At 50.3% G+C, this 21,617-nt stretch overlaps 1 protein-coding gene across 1 annotated transcript in view; it reads left to right on the top strand.

Annotated features, from left to right (window-relative positions):
* The window catches only part of WNK3 (WNK lysine deficient protein kinase 3), a 194,566-nt gene that overhangs the window by 122,189 nt on the left and 50,760 nt on the right, over window positions 1–21,617 (top strand). Inside the window, exons 12-18 of the mRNA XM_075324920.1 lie at window positions 4,899–4,948; window positions 5,392–5,533; window positions 5,616–5,732; window positions 6,450–6,593; window positions 6,680–6,734; window positions 8,164–8,292; window positions 11,399–12,192. Of these exons, the coding sequence (XP_075181035.1) occupies window positions 4,899–4,948; window positions 5,392–5,533; window positions 5,616–5,732; window positions 6,450–6,593; window positions 6,680–6,734; window positions 8,164–8,292; window positions 11,399–12,192 (1,431 nt within the window). The remainder of the gene's footprint in view (window positions 1–4,898; window positions 4,949–5,391; window positions 5,534–5,615; window positions 5,733–6,449; window positions 6,594–6,679; window positions 6,735–8,163; window positions 8,293–11,398; window positions 12,193–21,617) is intronic.

The following is a 21,617-nucleotide window of genomic DNA, read 5'->3' as shown; positions in this document are numbered from 1 at the left end:
CACATTGCGAGCTAGGCCTGTACTTCAGGCCACGGACACTGTGCAATCATTGCCCCCTGGTCCCCCTCAGCTCCAAGCTCCGGGACGGGCATATACACCTCAGGGTGAAGACTCTGACTCGGACGATGGCCCCGGGCAGCCTAAGCGGGCTCGCTATGACGGGCCTTCACATTCATCTCAATGGTCAGGATCCCAGCGAGATGAATCTATGGGTGATGAGGCGGACGTAACTGATCAGGATTCTGATCCTGGGACCGCTCTCAATCTAGATACACCAGATGGTGACGCCATAGTTAATGATCTTATATTTAACATCAATAAGATGTTAAATATTTCCCCACCAGCTCCTCTTGTGGAGGAGTCAGCTTCGCAGCACGAGAGAATCCATTTCAGATACCCTAAGCGTACTTTAAGCACTTTTCTGGACCACGCTGACTTTAGAGACGCAATCCAGAAACCCCACGCTTATCCTGAAAGGCGTTTTCCTAAACGGCTTAAAGATACACGCTATCCTTTTCCCCCTGAGGTGGTCAAGGGTTGGACCCAGTGTCCAAAAGTGGATCCTCCAATTTCCAGGCTTGCAGCTAGATCCTTGGTTGCAGTTGAAGATGGAGCGGCACTTAAAGATGCCACTGACAGGCAGATGGAGCTCTGGCTGAAATCCATCTATGAAGCGATTGGAGCGTCATTAGCGCCTTCTTTTGCAGCCGTATGGGCACTCCAAGCTATCTCAGCCGGGCTTGCGCGAGTTGACTCCGTCACACGTGCATTTGCCCCGCAGGTAGCACCATTGACCTCGCAAATGGCGGCATTCGCGTCGTACGCGATTAATGCTGTTCTTGACGCTACAAGCCGCACGGCAGTGGCGTCAGCCAACTCCGTTGTTTTGCGTAGGGCCCTGTGGTTGAGACATTGGAAAGCAGATTCTCATTCCAAGAAGTGCTTAACCAATTTGCCTTTTTCTCGTGACCGATTGTTTGGAGAGCGTTTGGATGAAATCATCAAACACTCCAAGGGTAAGGACTCATCCTTACCGCAACACAGACAAAACAGACCCCAACAGAGGAAGGGTCAGTCTGGTTATCGGTCCTTTCGAGGACCGGGCAGGTCCCAATTCGCCTCGTCAAAAAAGACTCAAAAAGACCAGAGACGCTCAGATTCTTGGAGGTCTCAGTCACGCCCAAAAAGGACAGCCGGAGGAACCGTTGCCAAGACGGCGTCCTCCTGACTTGCGGTCTCCGATTCCACACCCGCGGTCGGTGGGAGGCTTTCCCACTTTGGCGACATCTGGCTGTCACACGTCAAAGACCGTTGGGTGAGGGATATTCTGTCTCACGGGTACAGGATAGAGTTCAGTTCTCGTCCGCCAACTCGTTTCTTCAGAACTTCTCCACCACCAGACCGAGCCGATGCTCTGTTGCAGGCGGTGGCCGCTCTAAAGGCGGAAGGAGTGGTGACCTCCGTCCCTCTTCAGGAACAAGGTCACGGTTTTTACTCCAATCTGTTTGTGGTCCCAAAAAAGGACGGATCGTATCGGCCCGTCCTGGATCTAAAGTTGCTCAACAGACACGTAAAAGTCAGGAGGTTCCGGATGGAATCCCTACGCTCCGTCATAGCCTCAATGTCTCAAGGAGATTTTCTAGCATCAATAGATATCAAAGATGCGTATCTCCACGTGCCGATCGCACCAGAGCATCAGCGTTTCCTACGCTTCGTCATACACGACGAACACCTGCAGTTCGTAGCGTTACCTTTCGGTCTGGCAACAGCCCCCCGGGTCTTCACCAAGGTCATGGCAGCAGTAGTAGCTGTTCTGCACTCGCAGGGTCACTCGGTCATCCCGTATCTAGACGACCTGCTTATAAAGGCACCCTCTCAAGAGGCATGCCAACACAGTCTGAAGGTGGCACTAGACACTCTCCAGAGTTTCGGGTGGATTATCAACTTTCCAAAGTCTCATCTAACCCCGACCCAATCTCTGACTTATCTTGGCATGGAGTTTCATACTCTCTCAGCGATAGTGAAGCTTCCACTGGACAAGCAGTGCTCGCTACGGACTGGAGTGCAATCTCTCCTTCAGAGCCAGTCGCACTCACTGAGGCGCCTCATGCATTTCCTAGGAAAGATGGTAGCAGCAATGGAGGCAGTCCCGTTCGCAGTTTCATCTGCGCCCTCTACAATGGGACATTCTACGCCAATGGGACGGGAAATCGACGTCCCTCGACAGGACTGTCTCCCTCTCTCAGACTGCCAAGGACTCTCTGCGTTGGTGGCTTCTCCCCACCTCATTGTCACAGGGAAAGTCGTTCCTTCCCCCGTCCTGGGCAGTGGTCACGACGGATGCGAGCCTATCAGGGTGGGGAGCGGTGTATCTCCACCACAGGGCTCAGGGGATGTGGACTCTGGAAGAGTCCACCCTGCAGATCAATGTTTTGGAAATCAGAGCAATCTATCTTGCCCTGCGAGCCTTCCAACAATGGCTGGAAGGCAAGCAGATTCGGATTCAGTCGGACAATTCCACGGCGGTGGCGTACATCAACCACCAAGGGGGAACACGCAGTCGCCAAGCTTTTCAAGAAGTCCAACGGATTTTGACGTGGGTGGAAAGCAGAGCGTCCACCATATCCGCAGTTCACATCCCAGGCGTGGAAAACTGGGAAGCAGACTTTCTCAGTCGCCAGGGCATGGACGCAGGAGAATGGTCCCTTCACCCGGACGTGTTTCAGCAGATCTGTTGCCGCTGGGGGACGCCGGACGTCGATCTGATGGCGTCACGGCACAACAACAAGGTCCCAGTTTTCATGGCACGGTCTCACGATCACCGAGCACTGGCGGCAGACGCCTTGGTTCAGGATTGGTCGCAATTCCGACTCCCCTATGTGTTCCCACCTCTAGCATTGTTACCCAGAGTTCTCCGGAAAATCAGGTCCGACTGCCATCGAGCCATACTCGTCGCTCCAGATTGGCCAAGAAGGTCGTGGTACCCGGATCTGTGGCATCTCACGGTAGGCCAACCGTGGACACTACCAGACCGTCCAGATTTGCTGTCTCAAGGGCCGTTTTTCCATCTGAATTCTGCGGCCCTGAACCTGACTGTGTGGCCATTGAGTCCTGGATCCTAGCGGCCTCAGGTTTATCTCATGAAGTTGTTGCCACAATGAGACAGGCTAGAAAACCATCCTCAGCTAAGATCTATCACAGAACGTGGAAGATATTCTTAGCGTGGTGCTTGGCTCAAGGGTTTTCTCCCTGGCCATTTGCATTGCCAATTTTTCTTTCCTTCCTGCAGTCTGGGTTGGAAAAAGGTTTGTCGCTTAGCTCTCTTAAGGGTCAAGTCTCCGCGCTATCCGTATTCTTTCAGAAGCGCTTGGCACGGCTTTCTAAAGTACGCACGTTTCTCCAAGGAGTTTGTCATATCGTTCCTCCTTACAGACGGCCATTGGAACCCTGGGATCTGAACAAGGTTCTCATTGCTCTCCAGAAGCCGCCTTTCGAGCCTTTGAAAGAGGTTCCCCTTTCTCGGCTTTCACAAAAGGTAGTTTTTCTTGTGGCGGTCACGTCTCTTCGAAGAGTGTCCGAGCTAGCGGCGTTATCTTGCAAATCTCCCTTCCTGGTGTTTCACCAAGACAAGGTAGTACTGCGTCCAATTCCAGAGTTTTCTCCCAAGGTGGTTTCTTCCTTTCATCTCAATCAGGATATCACTTTACCATCTTTGTGTCCGCATCCAGTTCACCAATTTGAAAAGGGTTTACATCTGTTGGACCTGGTGAGAGCACTCAGGATTTACATTTCTCGCACGGCGGCTCTACGCCGTTCTGATGCGCTCTTTGTCCTAGTCGCTGGTCAGCATAAGGGATCGCAAGCTTCCAAATCCACCCTGGCGCGGTGGATCAAGGAACCAATTCTTCACACATACCGTTCTGCTGGGCTTCCGATTCCATCTGGACTGAAGGCCCATTCTACCAGAGCCGTGGGTGCGTCCTGGGCATTGCGGCATCAGGCTACGGCTCAGCAAGTGTGCCAAGCGGCTACCTGGTCGAGTCTGCACACGTTTACCAAACACTATCAAGTGCATACCTACGCTTCGGCAGATGCCAGCCTAGGTAGACAGGTCCTTCAGGCGGCGGTGGCCCACCTGTAGGAAGAGGCTGTCTGACAGCCCGTTCATGTGGTATCTTTTTACCCACCCAGGGACTGCTTTTGGACGTCCCACTGTCTGGGTCTCCCAATTAGGAGCGAAAAAGAAGAAGGGAATTTTGTTTACTTACCGTAAATTCCTTTTCTTCTAGCTCCAATTGGGAGACCCAGCACCCGCCCTATTTGTTCTTAGGGTTTCGTTTTTCGGGTGCACATGTTGTTCATGTTGTTTCTTAAGTTCTCCGATCGTGTTATCGGATTGAATTTGTTTTTGAAACTGTTATTGGCTTTCCTCCTTCTTGCTTTGGTACTAAAACTGAGGAATCTGTACTCCTACGGGAGGGTGTATAGCCAGAAGGGGAGGGGCCTTACACTTTTAAGTGTAGTTCTTTGTGCGGCCTCCAGAGGGCAGTAGCTATACACCCACTGTCTGGGTCTCCCAATTGGAGCTAGAAGAAAAGGAATTTACGGTAAGTAAACAAAATTCCCTTCTTTTTTTTTTAGTACTTCTATTACATAATCTAGGGATCAGGCTGCATTTTGCACCTTTTTAGGGGGTGCAAAGTGCAGCCTGATCCCTAGATTACATGGTAGGGGTTTTATTTTTTTCTTTTATTATGGTACGTGGTTGCCGATACAGCAAACTATAGCACTGGCTTTAGGTTATATACGAAAATCCTGGTGATTGGTTCCCTTTAAATTTTTTTAGCTTACTCTTGTTATTGGACCGATCGTTACCGATATATATTTTGCGTTTCTAGGCACATCCGGCAGAGCCGTCCGGTGTTCAGAAAGTCGATCCTTTTCAGAGGTGAGTTATTTAGCCGTGTCCCCCTCTATTATGCGCTTGTTATATGTATTTGTATTTATAGAAACGTTACGATCCGGTGATCGCCGTAAATTTTTGCGCCCGGGACATTTGTTTCGCTGTAAATTGACCGAGCTGCTATAAATCCGCTCAGGAGCGACAGTCCGGCAGCTTCTGTTTGTTTTCTTGTCAGCTCCAGACGCCCCAGAGATTTCTCTTTCTGATCTTTGCAAAAATAGATCTTGGTGAAGATTTTCTTTTAACCCTTTGTGTAAAGTAGCAGCATATAACGTCCATTGCTTTAGCCTCATAACACCCTCATGAAGTGCCTCACACGTACACGAATGCCATACATGTCCTTTAAAGCCTAAAATAGTCCAATATTAAAGGATGTAATGCTGATATATGGATTGTTTTCTATCTTTTGGTAATATGTTGCACTACAGCACGCAGGCTGACTCTGCCAGGGACGGCAGCGGCATCTCCGATGGGCCCTTTGGAAATGGAAAGCATGAGAAGATGAAGCAACGTCGAGCCTCTTGCCCCAGGCCGGATAAAATGACTCGATTCAACCTGTCCTTCCTCGGGGTACGTGTCCCTGGTCAGAGTTTATATCCCGGTGTAATAGAAGTACAGGCTTCTCACATGTTCTTCCTTCCCATCCCTGAAGGTCTCGAGCTTTGGAGATAACATGGTGGAGTGCCAACTGGAGACCCACAGCAACAAGATGGTCACCTTTAAATTTGACGCAGATGGGGACGCTCCCGAGGATATCGCTCTTTATATGGTTAGTGGGAGGGATTCAGCTTTTTCTGGTGGTTGCAGTTTTATATAGTGGCAAATGGCTGCTATCCCGCTGATGTATACGGCCAGCTTTACTTTGGACAATAACCCCAGGTTTTAACTCCGGATGAGTACGAAGATAACTTGCGTATTTACAGAATTACTCATCAGCGGATGTTCACGATGTCTGTAAACCTGTAAGATGGTGTCCAAAGGTGAACATGCCCTTTAAACCAGACCATTAGCGTGTATATCATGACGTGACCTTTGTAAGGTGCCATAAATATAATTTACCTTGTGGCTCTAGTGCCAATACAAACAGCAGTCACTGAGCACATTAAAGGGACCGGGTGCACACAGCCCTATTATGTACCATGCTGTGCTCCAATGTGGAACGACATTTCCTAAAATCCTGTCTCCTGCCTTGGTTGGATCCTCCCAGTGCAGCAAATAGACATTTATTTGCGGTAGCGTGTGTAGCATAAGAAATATCCCAGAAAATTGCTTTGATAATAATCTTTCTCTCGTTTCATTGGGGGACACAGGACCGTGAGCTATGTCCCCCAATGAAGACTCCGAGGAAGAGATTTTACGGTGAGTACCCAAAAATCCTTCTTTCTGTCTCGTTTCATTGGGGGACACAGCTCACGGTCCTGTGTCCCCCAATGAAGACTAAGATTTTACGGTGAGTACCCAAAAATCCTTCTTTTGAAATCTTAAGGTTGAAGACGACTTTGTCCTGGAGCCTGAAAAGGAGAAGTTTGTGGAGGAGCTGAAGCTGATTGTGACGCAGGCGCAGGAGATCCTGCGCACTATCCCCGTGGAGGAGCGAGCCGAACTGGCCACGTCAGAGTCTAGTAGCCAGGTGAGCCAATGCAATGGTGTTTTGGTAAACCACAGCCGCATCTAAGCATCTACCTGCCGTGTTACATGTGTAAATTCCTCTTATAGACGGGATCTTCTGAGCTTGTGCAAGTGGCAGCCCCGGCATCTGCCCCGGTCGGAGGTGAGTGGTAGCAAAGCCGTAGCAGTCACACGATGCGAGGGGGATTGGAGATCTCCATTGAAAGTTTTCTATTACTTCCTAAGGTTTTGTCAGGAACCTTAATTTTTATTTAGAGGGATTTCTGGGCTGATTTTGGAAAAGAACTTTACAGAATATCAGAAAACCAAAGTATTTTCAGCTCCATCTTGAAGGAGATTTTTTTTTCCTCTGGGGCAGTACGGTCAATCATTAAAGGGAATATCTGGGTTTTGAAAAAAAATGTGACCAAGCACTAACAGACTAGTAGTTGTTACCTACCTGTCTGTTGTGCCCGGCACCAGTCATTCGCCGGCACAGACCGCTCCTGCCGGTGATTTAGCTGCTTCCGCCAACTTTGCGACAACAGAGCGGCAGCTTCTCATCTACTCTGCTCTGTAGACCGGCGGGTCAGCCAAAGTCAGGCTGATTGACAGCCGGGCCCCCTACTTAGGCAGCTAGCTGTCATTCTGTTGACGTCAGCTGTCTTGCCCCGTCTACAGAGCAGAGGGGAAAAAAGCCTCCGCTCCGTTGACTAAGCCATTGTACCGCCGGCAGATGCCGTCTGTGCCAGTAAAGAATGGTGCCTGTTGGTGCTTGGGCACATTCATTTCTCTTTTGTTTCATTGGGGGACACAGGACCGTGGTTTTTGATACCATCCAGGGACGAATCTTCCTACCACCACGGTCCTGTGTCCCCCCCCAATGAAGACTCAGATTTTATGGTGAGTGCACAAAAATCCTTATTTTTTTTTTTTAATTCCGGAATAACTTCCTTTATGAAGTTGGGTCTTTTTTTTTTTTTTTTGTAGACTGTGGGTACATTTAAAAAAAAAAATAAAAAAAAATCACACTTTAGAAATAGATTTATATTATATATTTTTTTTTTTACACTGTGGGTACATTTAAAAAAAAAAAAAAAAACACACTTTATCAATAGAATTATATTTATATTATTATTTTTTTAGTTTTGTTTTTTTTTAAATGTACCCACAATCAATAGAATTATATTTATATTATATATTTTTTTTGTAGACTGTGGGTACATTTAATAAAAAAAAAAATCACACTTTATAAATAAAAATATATTATTTATTTTTTTACTGTGGGTACATTTAAAAAAAAAAACACACTATCAATAGAATTATATTTAGATTATATATTATTTTTTGTAGACTGGGTACATTTAAAAAAATTTTAAAAAAAAAATCACACTTAGAAATATATTTCTATTATATTATTATATATTTATAGTGTATTTAGTATCCATTTTTGGATTTTGTGTTTTTACTAATGTATTTAAACGAAATAATTCAGTGGATACATCAATTTTATCAATAGTAATTTTACAACTTGATCCTCCTTTTGTCATTTTGGCCTGATTTACAAAGCTCGAAATGTCTTCTCTTTCTAGGGGAAGCGGTGCCACAGTCGTCACCCGTAGGTCGATGGAGGTTTTTCATCAACCAGACAATTAGAAACCGTGAAGCCCAATCATTTATCACCCAGACGGCAGTCACTAGAGTTCCTCAGCAAGCGACAGGTCGGGAAATTTAATGGATGAGGCACTAGAATAAGTCTCTGTTCACATCTTGGAATCTGTGTTCGCCAAGTGCATGGGGAAGTGTACTCGATGTGCCCATTGACTTGGTAGCCAAACATAAACTGCATGGAGAAGTATGAGCCACAAATCTTCATCATTGAATTTAGGTTTTTTCAATCATCCCCCTCTCCGGCGGAGGTATAACATCCATTCCCTCGCCTCCAGTCTAAAATCTTAGTTCCAGTAAAGGGAAATCTTAATTCTTTGGCACAAGACGTTGTAGCTTCAGCTTTTGTGGGAATAGTTGTGGAACCTTTTTTGTTTCCCATGTCTATGCCCGGAGCACAAAGTCTGGACCCCAACCCATCCTATAGCGTAGATTGTGGGCCCGACCTCCCCTCCTCATCAGTGTCTGACCTTCTGGAAGAAGGGGTGAAAATTCCCATAGAAACCTCCAAAATCTTGTAGAAATCCTTCCCAGAGGAGTGGACGTTAGTCTAGTATCTGTAGTGGCACACGTTTGCTCACCATATCAAGGCCATCGTTTTTTCATTCGGAGATTTTTATGAAGTTTCATCAGTTCAGGTGAATCCTCAAAACAAACACAACTCTCTACAGGATCTATACGGACACCCTGATTCCTTCCTTAGTCCATGCGGTGACACAAATCCCCTTGGTGCTGACAGAACACAAGGGAATATGCTTGTGACGCAGGAATAATCTGCATAGGAGCGGAGTGTCTTTCATTTTCCCAGAATCCTAGACTGGTGGATTTTTCCATCCTATGATGTCTGAAAATAACCTGACGTTGCATCAGCTTGTCAGTCTGTCCTAATGGCATGTGTAATGGCATTGTGACCTCCTGATAACCTGCCTGTGGAGTGTGGAGTTGTCCGGCCATGGGTCTCATCTGCTCGTGCAATGCAAGAATAGATGTATCTGAATTTATCTTTAAAGGGAATTTGTCACCAGGTTTTTTGCTATGTAATTAGAGACTCGGATTCCACTAATGTGTCACTTGCTGGGCTACTTTCTGTTATTTTCTTACAATCCCGTTTTTTTTCTGCTGTAGATCTTGCAGGGCTCGGAATGTTGGGCTCGGAATGTTGGGCTCGGAATGTTGGGCTCGGAATGTTGGGCTCGGAATGTTGGGCTCGGAATGTTGGGCTCGGAATGTTGGGCTCGGAATGTTGGGCTCGGAATGTTGGGCTCGGAATGTTGGGCTCGGAATGTTGGGCTCGGAATGTTGGGCTCGGAATGTTGGGCTCGGAATGTTGGGCTCGGAATGTTGGGCTCGGAATGTTGGGCTCGGAATGTTGGGCTCGGAATGTTGGGCTCGGAATGTTGGGCTCGGAATGTTGGGCTCGGAATGTTGGGCTCGGAATGTTGGGCTCGGAATGTTGGGCTCGGAATGTTGGGCTCGGAATGTTGGGCTCGGAATGTTGGGCTCGGAATGTTGGGCTCGGAATGTTGGGCTCGGAATGTTGGGCTCGGAATGTTGGGCTCGGAATGTTGGGCTCGGAATGTTGGGCTCGGAATGTTGGGCTCGGAATGTTGGGCTCGGAATGTTGGGCTCGGAATGTTGGGCTCGGAATGTTGGGCTCGGAATGTTGGGCTCGGAATGTTGGGCTCGGAATGTTGGGCTCGGAATGTTGGGCTCGGAATGTTGGGCTCGGAATGTTGGGCTCGGAATGTTGGGCTCGGAATGTTGGGCTCGGAATGTTGGGCTCGGAATGTTGGGCTCGGAATGTTGGGCTCGGAATGTTGGGCTCGGAATGTTGGGCTCGGAATGTTGGGCTCGGAATGTTGGGCTCGGAATGTTGGGCTCGGAATGTTGGGCTCGGAATGTTGGGCTCGGAATGTTGGGCTCGGAATGTTGGGCTCGGAATGTTGGGCTCGGAATGTTGGGCTCGGAATGTTGGGCTCGGAATGTTGGGCTCGGAATGTTGGGCTCGGAATGTTGGGCTCGGAATGTTGGGCTCGGAATGTTGGGCTCGGAATGTTGGGCTCGGAATGTTGGGCTCGGAATGTTGGGCTCGGAATGTTGGGCTCGGAATGTTGGGCTCGGAATGTTGGGCTCGGAATGTTGGGCTCGGAATGTTGGGCTCGGAATGTTGGGCTCGGAATGTTGGGCTCGGAATGTTGGGCTCGGAATGTTGGGCTCGGAATGTTGGGCTCGGAATGTTGGGCTCGGAATGTTGGGCTCGGAATGTTGGGCTCGGAATGTTGGGCTCGGAATGTTGGGCTCGGAATGTTGGGCTCGGAATGTTGGGCTCGGAATGTTGGGCTCGGAATGTTGGGCTCGGAATGTTGGGCTCGGAATGTTGGGCTCGGAATGTTGGGCTCGGAATGTTGGGCTCGGAATGTTGGGCTCGGAATGTTGGGCTCGGAATGTTGGGCTCGGAATGTTGGGCTCTGGCTGCGGGGCTCTGGCTGCGGGGCTCTGGCTGCGGGGCTCTGGCTGCGGGGCTCTGGCTGCGGGGCTCTGGCTGCGGGGCTCTGGCTGCGGGGCTCTGTATAACCCTGCTCACAGCACTGATTTGGCAGATTTGTGTACACTGTACATTGATAGAAAGCTGCTAATAAGTAGCCGGACTAGGAAGCCTCTGACACATAGTCCTGTATTGATAATATCCTGCTGATAAAACACTGATTTTATTGAAACCACAACACACAGCCCAGTATGTGACACATTGCTGGAATCAGGTTCTCTGCCTCTACACTACAGATTAAAAAAGGGAAAACCTGCCACCAGGTTTTTGCTGTGTAAAGGGTTTTCCCAGGATTGATTAGTTTTGGCCTCATTATAAGATTGGTGTCACCAGACCTCCACCTCTGATCAGGCATATCCCATACAAAATGTCTGAGGTTTTGCAAGATAAAAAATTACTTTTCCCCTGCACTTGTTGGATTTCCCCAGCTCCTTTTAACCAGCTGATCACCGGGTCCCTGGAGTTGGACACCCTCCTATTTGATCTTAATGGCAAATACTACAAATACGTAATCCATTTTCAAGTCCCCTTTAATAGAGCAAATGATAGCCGTGTGTTTTGGCCAGCCTTGATCATGGTATTAATACCCGTTTCCTTTTTCCTTCTCTCCCCAGGACCCCATAATGAGACGCGGCGTAGTCTTCCTGATGATCTCTCTAGTGCCAAGCAAAGCTGCTCCTTTCAGACAGGGCACCCCATACTCTCCACATCCTCAGACAGCCATGTTTCTTCCAAGGAAACTGAGCCCTTAGTGGTGTCCACTCGTGTGGTAAATGGTAATCAAATCTTGTCCTCGGTCAATAACAATAGCTCGGCCGCTGCCCCGATACAGAAAGAGCCCGAGGTGTATGGCAACAATATAGCGGTGGTGACAGAAGCTCAGCATCCCGCCGCACACACTGGTAGTGATCAGGAGGCGCAAGTGGCAAATGGTGGCCTTTACCCAGCAGAGTCCGCTGTCCAACCCTCATCTGGACAGAACACCACAACCATGTCTCTCGGTCTTACAAAGTCAGACAGTATGGGCCCATCAGAAGCCCCTTACTATCCACAGACCCCCGTCTCTGAAGCGTCACTCGTGCATTCTGCTTCAGTCCAGGAGTCTGACAACGAAGGTCCCCCCAAAATAGAATACTCTGATAACTGCATCAAAACCCTCGATGAAAAACTGAGAAACCTGCTATACCAAGACAGCTCTGCCAGCTCGTATGCCGACAGCCAAAAGGAGACCCAGAGCACCGAATCCCCCCTGTCATCATCCGCTGAGGATACCCTGTCCTGTCCCGCCCCTGAAGCCACCAATCCCGCCAGTACTCAGGCCACCCCGGAGCAGACAGAGCCTGTCGATCCCCCGCAAGTCCAAGCTGCTGAAGCCGTCATTGCTTTTCCCGGTGAATTGACGCCATCTGTAAGTAATTCAAGGCTCCAAGTCACTTACCGGAAGTGCAAGTTTTAAGGTGTCATTCACTTTTAGTCTTTTTATACCTTCCTTTCTTTGACTTGACTCTGTTGTCACTTAATTTCCATTAGTCCAGTTTTTACATTCCGAGAAGTTGAGAATTTAAATAAAACTTTCTTGGTGCATCTGCCACCAGAGGGAGCTGTGGAGCTGACTGTGACTGTATGCAGTAACCTTCACAATACAGGCAACCAGCAAATTACTTTCCTGCTGGCTCTGGACCTGGGTATGGATGGATATAAAGATGGATATGGATGAATTGATATGGATGGCTGGCGATGGATGAATATGGACATGGATGGATATGGATGGATATGGATGCAGGCAACCAGCAAATTACTTTCCAGCTGGCTCTGGTCCTGGGTATGGATGGATGGAGCTGGATGGAGCTGGATGGAGCTGGATGGAGCTGGATGGAGCTGGATGGAGCTGGATGGAGCTGGATGGAGCTGGATGGAGCTGGATGGAGCTGGATGGAGCTGGATGGGGAGGGATGGGGATGGATGGAGATGGAGGGGGTTGGAGGTGGATGGATGGAGATGGATGGATGGGTGTAGGTAGATATGGATGTATATGGATGGATGGGTGTAGGAGGATATGGATGGATGGGTGTAGGTGGATATGGATGTATATGGATGGATGGGTGTAGGTGGATATGGATGTATATGGATGGATGGGTGTAGGTGGATATGGATGTATATGGATGGATGGGTGTAGGTGGATATGGATGTATATGGATGGATGGGTGTAGGTGGATATGGATGTATATGGATGGATGGGTGTAGGTGGATATGGATGTATATGGATGGATGGGTGTAGGTGGATATGGATGTATATGGATGGATGGGTGTAGGTGGATATGGATGTATATGGATGGATGGGTGTAGGTGGATATGGATGTATATGGATGGATGGGTGTAGGTGGATATGGATGTATATGGATGGATGGGTGTAGGTGGATATGGATGTATATGGATGGATGGGTGTAGGTGGATATGGATGTATATGGATGGATGGGTGTAGGTGGATATGGATGTATATGGATGGACGGGTGTAGGTGGATATGGATGGATGGATGGGTGTGGATGGATGGATGGGTGTGGATGGATGGATGGGTGTGGATGGATGGGTGTGGGTGGATGGATGGGTGTGGGTGGATGGATGGGTGTGGATGGATGGGTGTGGATGTGTGTGTGTGTGTGTGTGTGTGTGTGTGTGTGTGTGTGTGTGTGTGTGTGTATATATTTAATAATGTGAACAGCCCTTCTGGCAGGTACTAGGTGCCAAATCTTACCACAATTATCCGAAGTTGTAATATATATCTCCCATATATAGGCAGTACTCCAGTTGTTTTTAAGTGGAAAATATGGACTTTATTTAGCCCAGTGGAGCTCTGCCTATGTTTTTTCCCCCGGGTAGAGATATATAGATATATCTATATATATATATATCTATATATAGCTATATCTATATTTCTTTATCGTTCCTTTGGGAGACCCAGACCATGGGTGTTTAGCTTCTGCCTCCGGAGGACACACAAAAAGTACTACACTTAAAAGTGTAGCTCCTCCCCTCTGAGCTTATACACCCCCTGGTAGCCAGTCCTAGCCAGTTTATTGCTTTGTGTCAGGAGGCATACATCCACACATGCATTCTCATCTGATTTGTTTGACTTTTGGAAAGAGTTTGAAGAAAAGCGGGTCCATGTCTGGACTCCCGGCATGTCCCCTTCTCACCCCACTGTGTCGGCGGTGTTGGTTAAGGTTGATTTACAAGGCTGCAGCCTTACATGCCGCGCTCCTTCACCATCCCTTCTGGGCTCTGGCTTGAAGTGGGAGCCAGCACGGTCTCCATGCCTGGCAGGAGTCCGGTCTCCATCCACAGCCCCTTGAGGATTCTGTTCGACCGAGCACTCATCCCCAGGGACAATGGCCCTGCGTCTCAGCAGCCTAAGTACCTGAGACGTTTATGTTGGGGGTCCCGGTTCTTTATTGTAAGGGGAGAGTATGCTGTATGTGATTGTTTTAACTTTTCCGGCGGGTTCTCTAGCTTTTGCCTGAGAACCGCGCCGATGGTGCCTGCTTGTCGGCCTCGCCGCTTAAATTTAGGCCCGGCTTCGCCGGAGGCCTAGTTTTCATTTTCCTGTCCTCGCATGTCACTCATGCAGAGGGACAGGTTCGGCTCCTCCCGGCGGCCATTCTACACAGGGGAGGGACACTCCCCATCTGCTGGGGTGTCCCTCCTTCCCTGCAGGTCTCTATAGCCCTCCAGTTTCCCGCTCTTTTATAGGACGCCCTCTTCTCAGGCAGAGTTCACTCTGCTCTGGGACATCCTGCATTCTGGCATCTCTGCTGAGGTGCTGCGACTGGGGGACCGGGCTTCGGGATCTGGAGGGCACACAACACCGCGCTCAGCGGTCTGGTTAAGCCACAGCCGGTCTCCGGTTGTGGACCTCTGTCTCACACAAGGAGCAAGGCTCCAAAGCTTATTCTGCATGTACTGCATGTAAGCTCCTGCTGCCTGAGCCGAGCATTTATCCACACTGTGATGGTTGCTCTAACTTGGCGGTGCACAGCCTGGAGTCTCACCCCCAGTGGTCTCTCAGGCTGCTGCTGCACCTGTGATTGAACCCCCGGCCTGGGTAGAGTCCTTTTCTAGGTCCATATCCCAGTCATTTGCTGAGTCCATGGACTTTTGTCCAGGACTTGATGAATATGCATCAGCCCCCTCACAGGGTGCCTCTAATACTCTTGACTGAGGACTCCTATCCTCTGACCTCCCGTCCATCAGAGCTCACGGAGGATTCATCATCTGATCCCAGACCCCGTCCTTCTAAGAGAAGGCACAGGGTTTCCTCCCCCTCCCCATCCCACGGCTCTGTCTCAAGAGCTGACTCTCAAGATGAGGAAGATGCCCTCACTGGGGGCTCGGAGGCTATGTATCCCATCGATTTCTCTGAGGGTGACTCAGATCTTAGTGATTTGATTGCTTCTATTAATTCTGTGCTGGATCTCAATCCGCCAGTGTCAGAGGAGCAACTCTCTTTGGCAGAAAAAAACATCAGTTTACCTCGCCTAGAGAGTGAAGAGTGTGTTCTTTAACCACTCCAGTTTCAGACCGCTGGTGACCAAACCCAGGGCCTGCCCTGACAAAACTCTTTCCAAAGCGTGGTTCTGATGACCGGTTTCCATTTCCACCTGAGGTGGTCAAGGAGTGGTCTCACTCCCCAAAGGTAGACCCTCCGGTGTCTAGGCTATCAGACCGGACCGTGTGTGTGGTGGGCTGACGGCACCTCCCTTAAGGATTCCACTGACCGTCAGATTGACCTTCTGGCCAAATCTGTGTATGAAGCTGCGGGGGCCGCGTTTTCCCCGACTTTGCAGCAGTGTGGGCTCTCAAAGCCATCTCTGCTTCTCTAGAGGAGATGCATTCCCTCACCAAGGAATCTATGCCTGAGATGGTTACCTTAACTTCTCAGGCTTCAGCTTTTTCATCTTATCAGCTAATTCTCTTGTTATCCGCAGGATTTTGTGGCTTCGAGAGTGGAAGACAGATGCTTCTTCAAGAAGTTTCTTGCTGGGCTCCCTTTTGCTGGTTCACGGCTGTTTGGTGAACAGCTGGATGAAATCATTAAAGAAGCTACTGCGGGAAGAGTACTTCCATGCCACAAACCAAGACCAGGAAACCCGCCCAGGGTAGGAATCAATCGAGGTTTCGTTCCTTTCGTTCCTCCTACTGGTCATCCCTCTAAGCCTTCCGCCTCATCCGCTAACTCAGCCAAGGATCAGAAATCCAACTGGCGCCCAAAAGCGCGTCCGCAGAGACCGCAGGAGGTTCTGCCACTAAGGCAGCTTCCTCATGACTCTCGGCCCGCTCCAGCCACGTCCTTAGTCGGTGGCAGGCTCTCCCACTTTGGCGACGCTTGGTTAAAGCAGTCTCCGATCAGTGGGTGAGAGGACATCATATCTCACGGCTACAGGATAGAATCTCTTCCAGCCCTCCAAACAGATTTTTTTCTCTCAACTCCCCCCTGCTCTAAGGCCGCCGCCTTCTCGCAGGCCGTGGCGTCCTTGCAGGCAAACGGAGTGATTGTCCCAGTTCCCGCTCAGGAACGGTTCAGAGGTTTTTACTCAAATCTCTTCTAGTTCCAAAAAAGGACGGTACCTTCCGGCCCATCCTGGATCTCAAGCTTCTCAACAAGCATGTCCGGGTGCGGCATTTTCGCATGGAGTGTCTGCGATCAGTCATTGCCTCTATGACCCAAGGGGAGTTCCTGGCGTCCATCGACATCAGAGATGCCTAGCTACATGTGCCAATCGCAGTGTCACATCAGCGTTGGTTACGTTTTGCAATAGGAGAGGATCATTTCCAATTCGTGGCTCTCCCCTTCGGGTTAGCCACGGCCCCTCAGGTATTCACCAAGGTCATGGCGGCAGTGATTGCGGTCCTGCACCTCCAGGGGTTAGCAGTGCTTCCTTATCTGGACGACCTTCTAGTCAAGGGTACATCCAGCGCAGACTGTCAGCGGAGTGTTTCGCTCACTCTCGCCACCCTAGCCCAATTCGGGTGGATTGTCAATCTTCCCAAATCCACTCTGACTCCGACCCAGAGTCTCACGTACCTAGGGATGCAGTTCGAGACTTTGCCGGCACTTGTGAAGTTGCCCTTAGACAAACAGCTGTCACTCCGGTTGGCGGTGCGCTCTCTCCTGAGGCCCCGCCGTTATACCCTCAGGCGTCTGATGCAGGTGGTGGGTCAAATGGTGGCCTCCATGGAGGCGGTTCCATTTGCCCAGTTCCATCTGCGTCCTCTGCAGCTGGACATTCTCCTATGTTGGGACAAGCGGCCTTCCTCCTTACAGAGGTTAGTGGCTCTGTCGCCACGGACCAGGAGCTCTCTTCAGTGGTGGCTTCGACCCCTCTCCCTGTCCCAAGGGCGCTCCTTCCTGACTCCGTCCTGGGTGATTCTCACCACGGATGCCAGCCTATCCGGCTGGGGAGCGGTACATCTCCACCACAGAGCACAGGACACTTGGACTCCGTCCGAGTCAGCCCTTTCAATCAATGTGCTGGAAACCAGAGCCGTGCTTCTAGCTCTCCTAGCCTTTCACCACCTGTTGGCGGGCAGGCACATTCGAGTCCAGTCAGACAACGCGACAGCGGTTGCCTACATCAATCACCAAGGCGGGACACGCAGCCGCCTGGCAATGATGGAGGTCCAACGCATTCTTCAATGGGCGGAGGACTCAAAGTCCACCATATCCGCAGTCCACATCCCTGGCGTAGAAAACTGGGAGGCAGATTATCTCAGCCATCAATCCGTGGACGGTGGGCGAGTGGTCCCTGCACCCGGCAGTGTTTCAGTCAATCTGCCGCAAGTGGGGCACTCGGACTTGGACCTAATGGCATCCCGTCACAACAACAAGGTTCCGGTTTACGTGGCTCGCTCCCACGATCCTCAGGCCTTCGCCGCGGACGCTCTGGTTCAAGACTGGTCCCAGTTTCGTCTGTCCTACGTGTTTCCCCCTCTAGCTCTCTTGCCCAGAGTCCTGCGCAAGATCAGAATGGAGGGCCGTCGAGTCATCCTCATTGCACCGGACTGGCCCAGGCGAGCTTGGTATCCGGACCTGCTGCAACTGTCCGTGGAGATGCCGTGGCATCTTCCGGACCGTCCAGACCTGCTCTCGCAAGGTCCGTTTTTCCGCCCGAATTCTGCGGCACTCAAATTGACGGCGTGGCTCTTGAGTCTGGATTTTGACGCTTCTGGTATTCCTCCTGAAGTCATCTCCACTATGACTCGGGCCCGTAAGTCTTCCTCCGTCAAGATCTATCACAGGACTTGGAAAATTTTCCTGTCCTGGTGTCGCTCTTCCGGCCCATTCTCCTTGGCCATTCTCGTTGCCGACCCTTCTGTCTTTTCTACAGTCCGGTCTGCAGCTAGGACTGTCCCTCAACTCTCTCAAGGGTTCTGTTCCAACGGCATCTCGCCCGGCTGGCTCAGGTCCGCACCTTCATGCAAGGTGCGTCTCACATCATTCCGCCTTATCGGCGGCCCTTGGATCCCTGGGACCTTAACGTGGTCCTCACGGTATTGCAGAAACCCCCTTTCGAGACCCTTAGGGAAGTTTCTTTGTATCGTCTTTCTCAAAAGGTGGACTTTCTTCAGCGCTCTATTGGGAGACCCAGACGATTGGGGTATAGCTACTGCCCTCCGGAGGCCACACAAAGCACTACACTAAAAAGTGCAAGGCCCCTCCCCTTCTGGCTATACCCCCCCGTGACATCACGGGTTCTCCAGTTTTAGCTTTGTGTGCGAAGGAGGTCAGACATCCATGCATAGCTCCACAGATTTTAGTCAGCAGTAGCTGCTGACTATGTCGGATGGAAGAAAAAGAGGGCCCATATAGGGCCCCCAGCATGCTCCCTTCTCACCCGTGGATGGTGTTGTAAGGTTGAGGTACTTATTGCTAGTACAGAGGCCGGAGCCCACATGCTGTTTTCCTTCCCCATCCCCATGAGGGGCTCTGGGTGAAGTGGGATCTTACCGGTCTCCAGGCACAGAGACCGAGCTCCATCCACAGACCCAAAAGAACCTGCTGGATATGGAGCTGAGTATCGTCAGGGACAGGGCCCTGCTACATCAAGGTACTCTGTGTCCCCGGGCAAGCGCGCACACACACACCAGCATTGCTGGGAGTGTTAGTGCGCCGGGGACAACAGCGCGGAGCGCTGGTGCTATTATTCACTGCAGCTTTGCTGAGTGAATTTATGTATTGAAAACGGCCGCGCCGGCCGCTGCTGATTGTTTTTTACATTGTGGCGCGGCTGGGACTTGTGGTGCGCCGGGGGACTTCGGCGTCGGCCGTGCACATAGGACGGCCGCGCTTATTACTCGAGTCCCCGGCTTTGCGGCCTAGCTTTCGTTTCGTTCCCGCCCCAGCCCTGCCAGTCAGAGGAGGGGCGGGACGCTGTACAGAAGCTCAGCGCAGGGAGCTGGAGTCTGCTTTGCATTCTCCAGCCCCCTCTCACTGAACACAGTGAGACGCCGGGTTCCCGCTCTTGGCTGGGGCTCGCCCACGGCCCGCCCCTCTGCACAGGACGGGGAAGAGAAGCCGGCAGCCATTATGGTTTCCACTCTGGGAGAACGGAACCAGTCACAGGTTTTTGGGCGACCTCGCACCCGCTCTTGTGCGGGCGGTAAGCAACTGACACCACTAATGCTGAAGTGGGCTTTTGGACTGTGTGCTGATATGCTATGCACTGTACTGTACTGTCGCTATTCTGGGCAACAGCAGCAAATAAGCAATGCTGCTGAGGCACAAGCTTTCAATGCTTCGTCGTTTGCATGTGCTGCAGTGTTTACTGTCAGATTGGGCAACAGCAGCAGTAGAGCAATTTGTGCTAAGGCACAAGCTTTCAATGCTGCTTCGCTTGCATGTGCTGCACGGTTTATTGTTATGCTATACATTCACTGTATGTCGCTATTCTTGGCTAATGCGCCCAGATAAACAGACAAAAGCAGCAGTAGAGCAATGGTGCTACGGCACAAGTTTTCAATGCTGCTTGACTTGCATGGGCTGCAGTGTTTACTGTCATGCTTGTATGCTATACATTCACTGTATGTCGCTATCCTTGGCTAATGTTCCTGGATAAATAGACAACAGCAGCAGAAAGGCTAGGGTGCTAACGCGCAAGCTTTCAATGCTGCTTGGATTGCATGGGCTGCAGTGTTTACTGTCAGGCTTGTATGCTATACATTCACTGTATGTCGCTATCCTTGTCTCATGCTCCTAGATAAATAGACAACAGCAGCAGAAGAGCAAATGTGCCAAGCACAAGTTTTCAATGCTGCGTGTACTACATGTACTGAAGTGTTTATTTGTACTTCATGCTTGTATGACTATTCACTGTACGGTCGCTATCCTCGGCTAGGCTCTTAGATAGCTAGACAACAACAGCAGAAAAAGACAAGTTGCCAATGCACGGGCTTTCTATGCTGCTTGTACTGCATGTCATACGGTTCCAGGACCCCCAGTGCGTGCAATTGCTCAACCGGGGTCTCTGCTATATGTGGCCAAAAGAACCACCTGTGATCTCTGTCCAGAGACAGGGACGAAGTTGCAGTTTTTCCGCTGATATATTGTCTGTGACTATGACTGACATCTTACAGACTTTGCACCCCAAGCAGACCGTGGGCAATATGGTTGCAATGACCCTGGCCGCCCTGATTTGGAGCATCTCAAGGCGCCAGAGTGATTCCAGGCATCCCAGAGAGCAGCGGGCTCGCTGGGATTAGCCCTCGACTCCATCACTGGTCAAGGTCCCAGCTGGAGTACTCTCTGTACGTTGAGGCAGACGTAGCTGTTCAGGACTCTGATCCTGAGACCGCTCTCAATCCGGATACACCGGATGGTGACGCTATAGTGAATAATCTTATTGCGTCCATCAACGAAAGGTTGGGTATTTCTCCCTCAACTCCTCCAGTGGAGGGGTCAGCTTCACAGCAAGAGAAATCTCTATTTCAGTATCTCAAGCGTATATTGAGTACTTGTTTAGCACTCTGACTCCAGAGAAGCAGTCCAGAAACGACACGCTTATCACGATAAGCGTTTCTCCGACCGTATTAATGAGACACGTGTCTCTCCCCCCTGACGTGGTCAAGCGCTAGACCCAGTATCCAAATGTGGATCCCCCAATCTCCATGCTTGCAGCTAGATCTATAGTTGTAGTGGTGGATAGGACTTCACTTCAAAATGCCATTGACAGGCAGATTGGCCTCTGGTTGCAATCTGTCTATGAAGCTATCGGCAGGTCGGTTGCTCCGGCAGTCGCAGCCGTGAAGGCACTCCAAGCTATTTCAGCTAGTATTGCGCAGGGGGTCGCTGTCACAGGTACTCTCGGTCCCAGCAGCGTCTTTAACTCGCAATGTCGGCATGGCGAATCATGCTGTTATTGCTGTCCGAGACTCTACGAGCCGGACGTCAGTGGCACCCGCCAACTCCGTGTTTTTACGCAGAGGCTAGTAGTTGAGAGATTGGAACAGAGGCTGCTTCCAACGAAGTGCTTAACCAGGTTGCCTTTATCTAGTGATAGTCTGTTGGTAAGGGTTGAATGAAATCATTCAACTATCCAAGACGACTCAAAAAGCCCAGAAGGGCATAGATTCCTAGCGGGCTCAATCACGCCCGGGGAAGGCAGCCGGAGGACCCGCTACCAAAGTGTTTTTCCTCATAATTTTCAGCCCTCTCACTCCGCAACCGCGGGGGGGCAGACTCCCCCGCTTTAGCGGCATTTACCTACCGCAGGTCAAGGGCCTGTGAGTGAGAGTCAGTTTGTTTTCAAACTACCGCACCGACCGAGCCGAGGCTCTTCTGC

The sequence above is a fragment of the Anomaloglossus baeobatrachus genome, chromosome 9 (genome assembly GCF_048569485.1).
Source record: "Anomaloglossus baeobatrachus isolate aAnoBae1 chromosome 9, aAnoBae1.hap1, whole genome shotgun sequence".
In the NCBI taxonomy this organism is placed as follows: domain Eukaryota; kingdom Metazoa; phylum Chordata; class Amphibia; order Anura; family Aromobatidae; genus Anomaloglossus; species Anomaloglossus baeobatrachus.
This window is presented reverse-complemented; position numbering and strand designations above follow the sequence as displayed.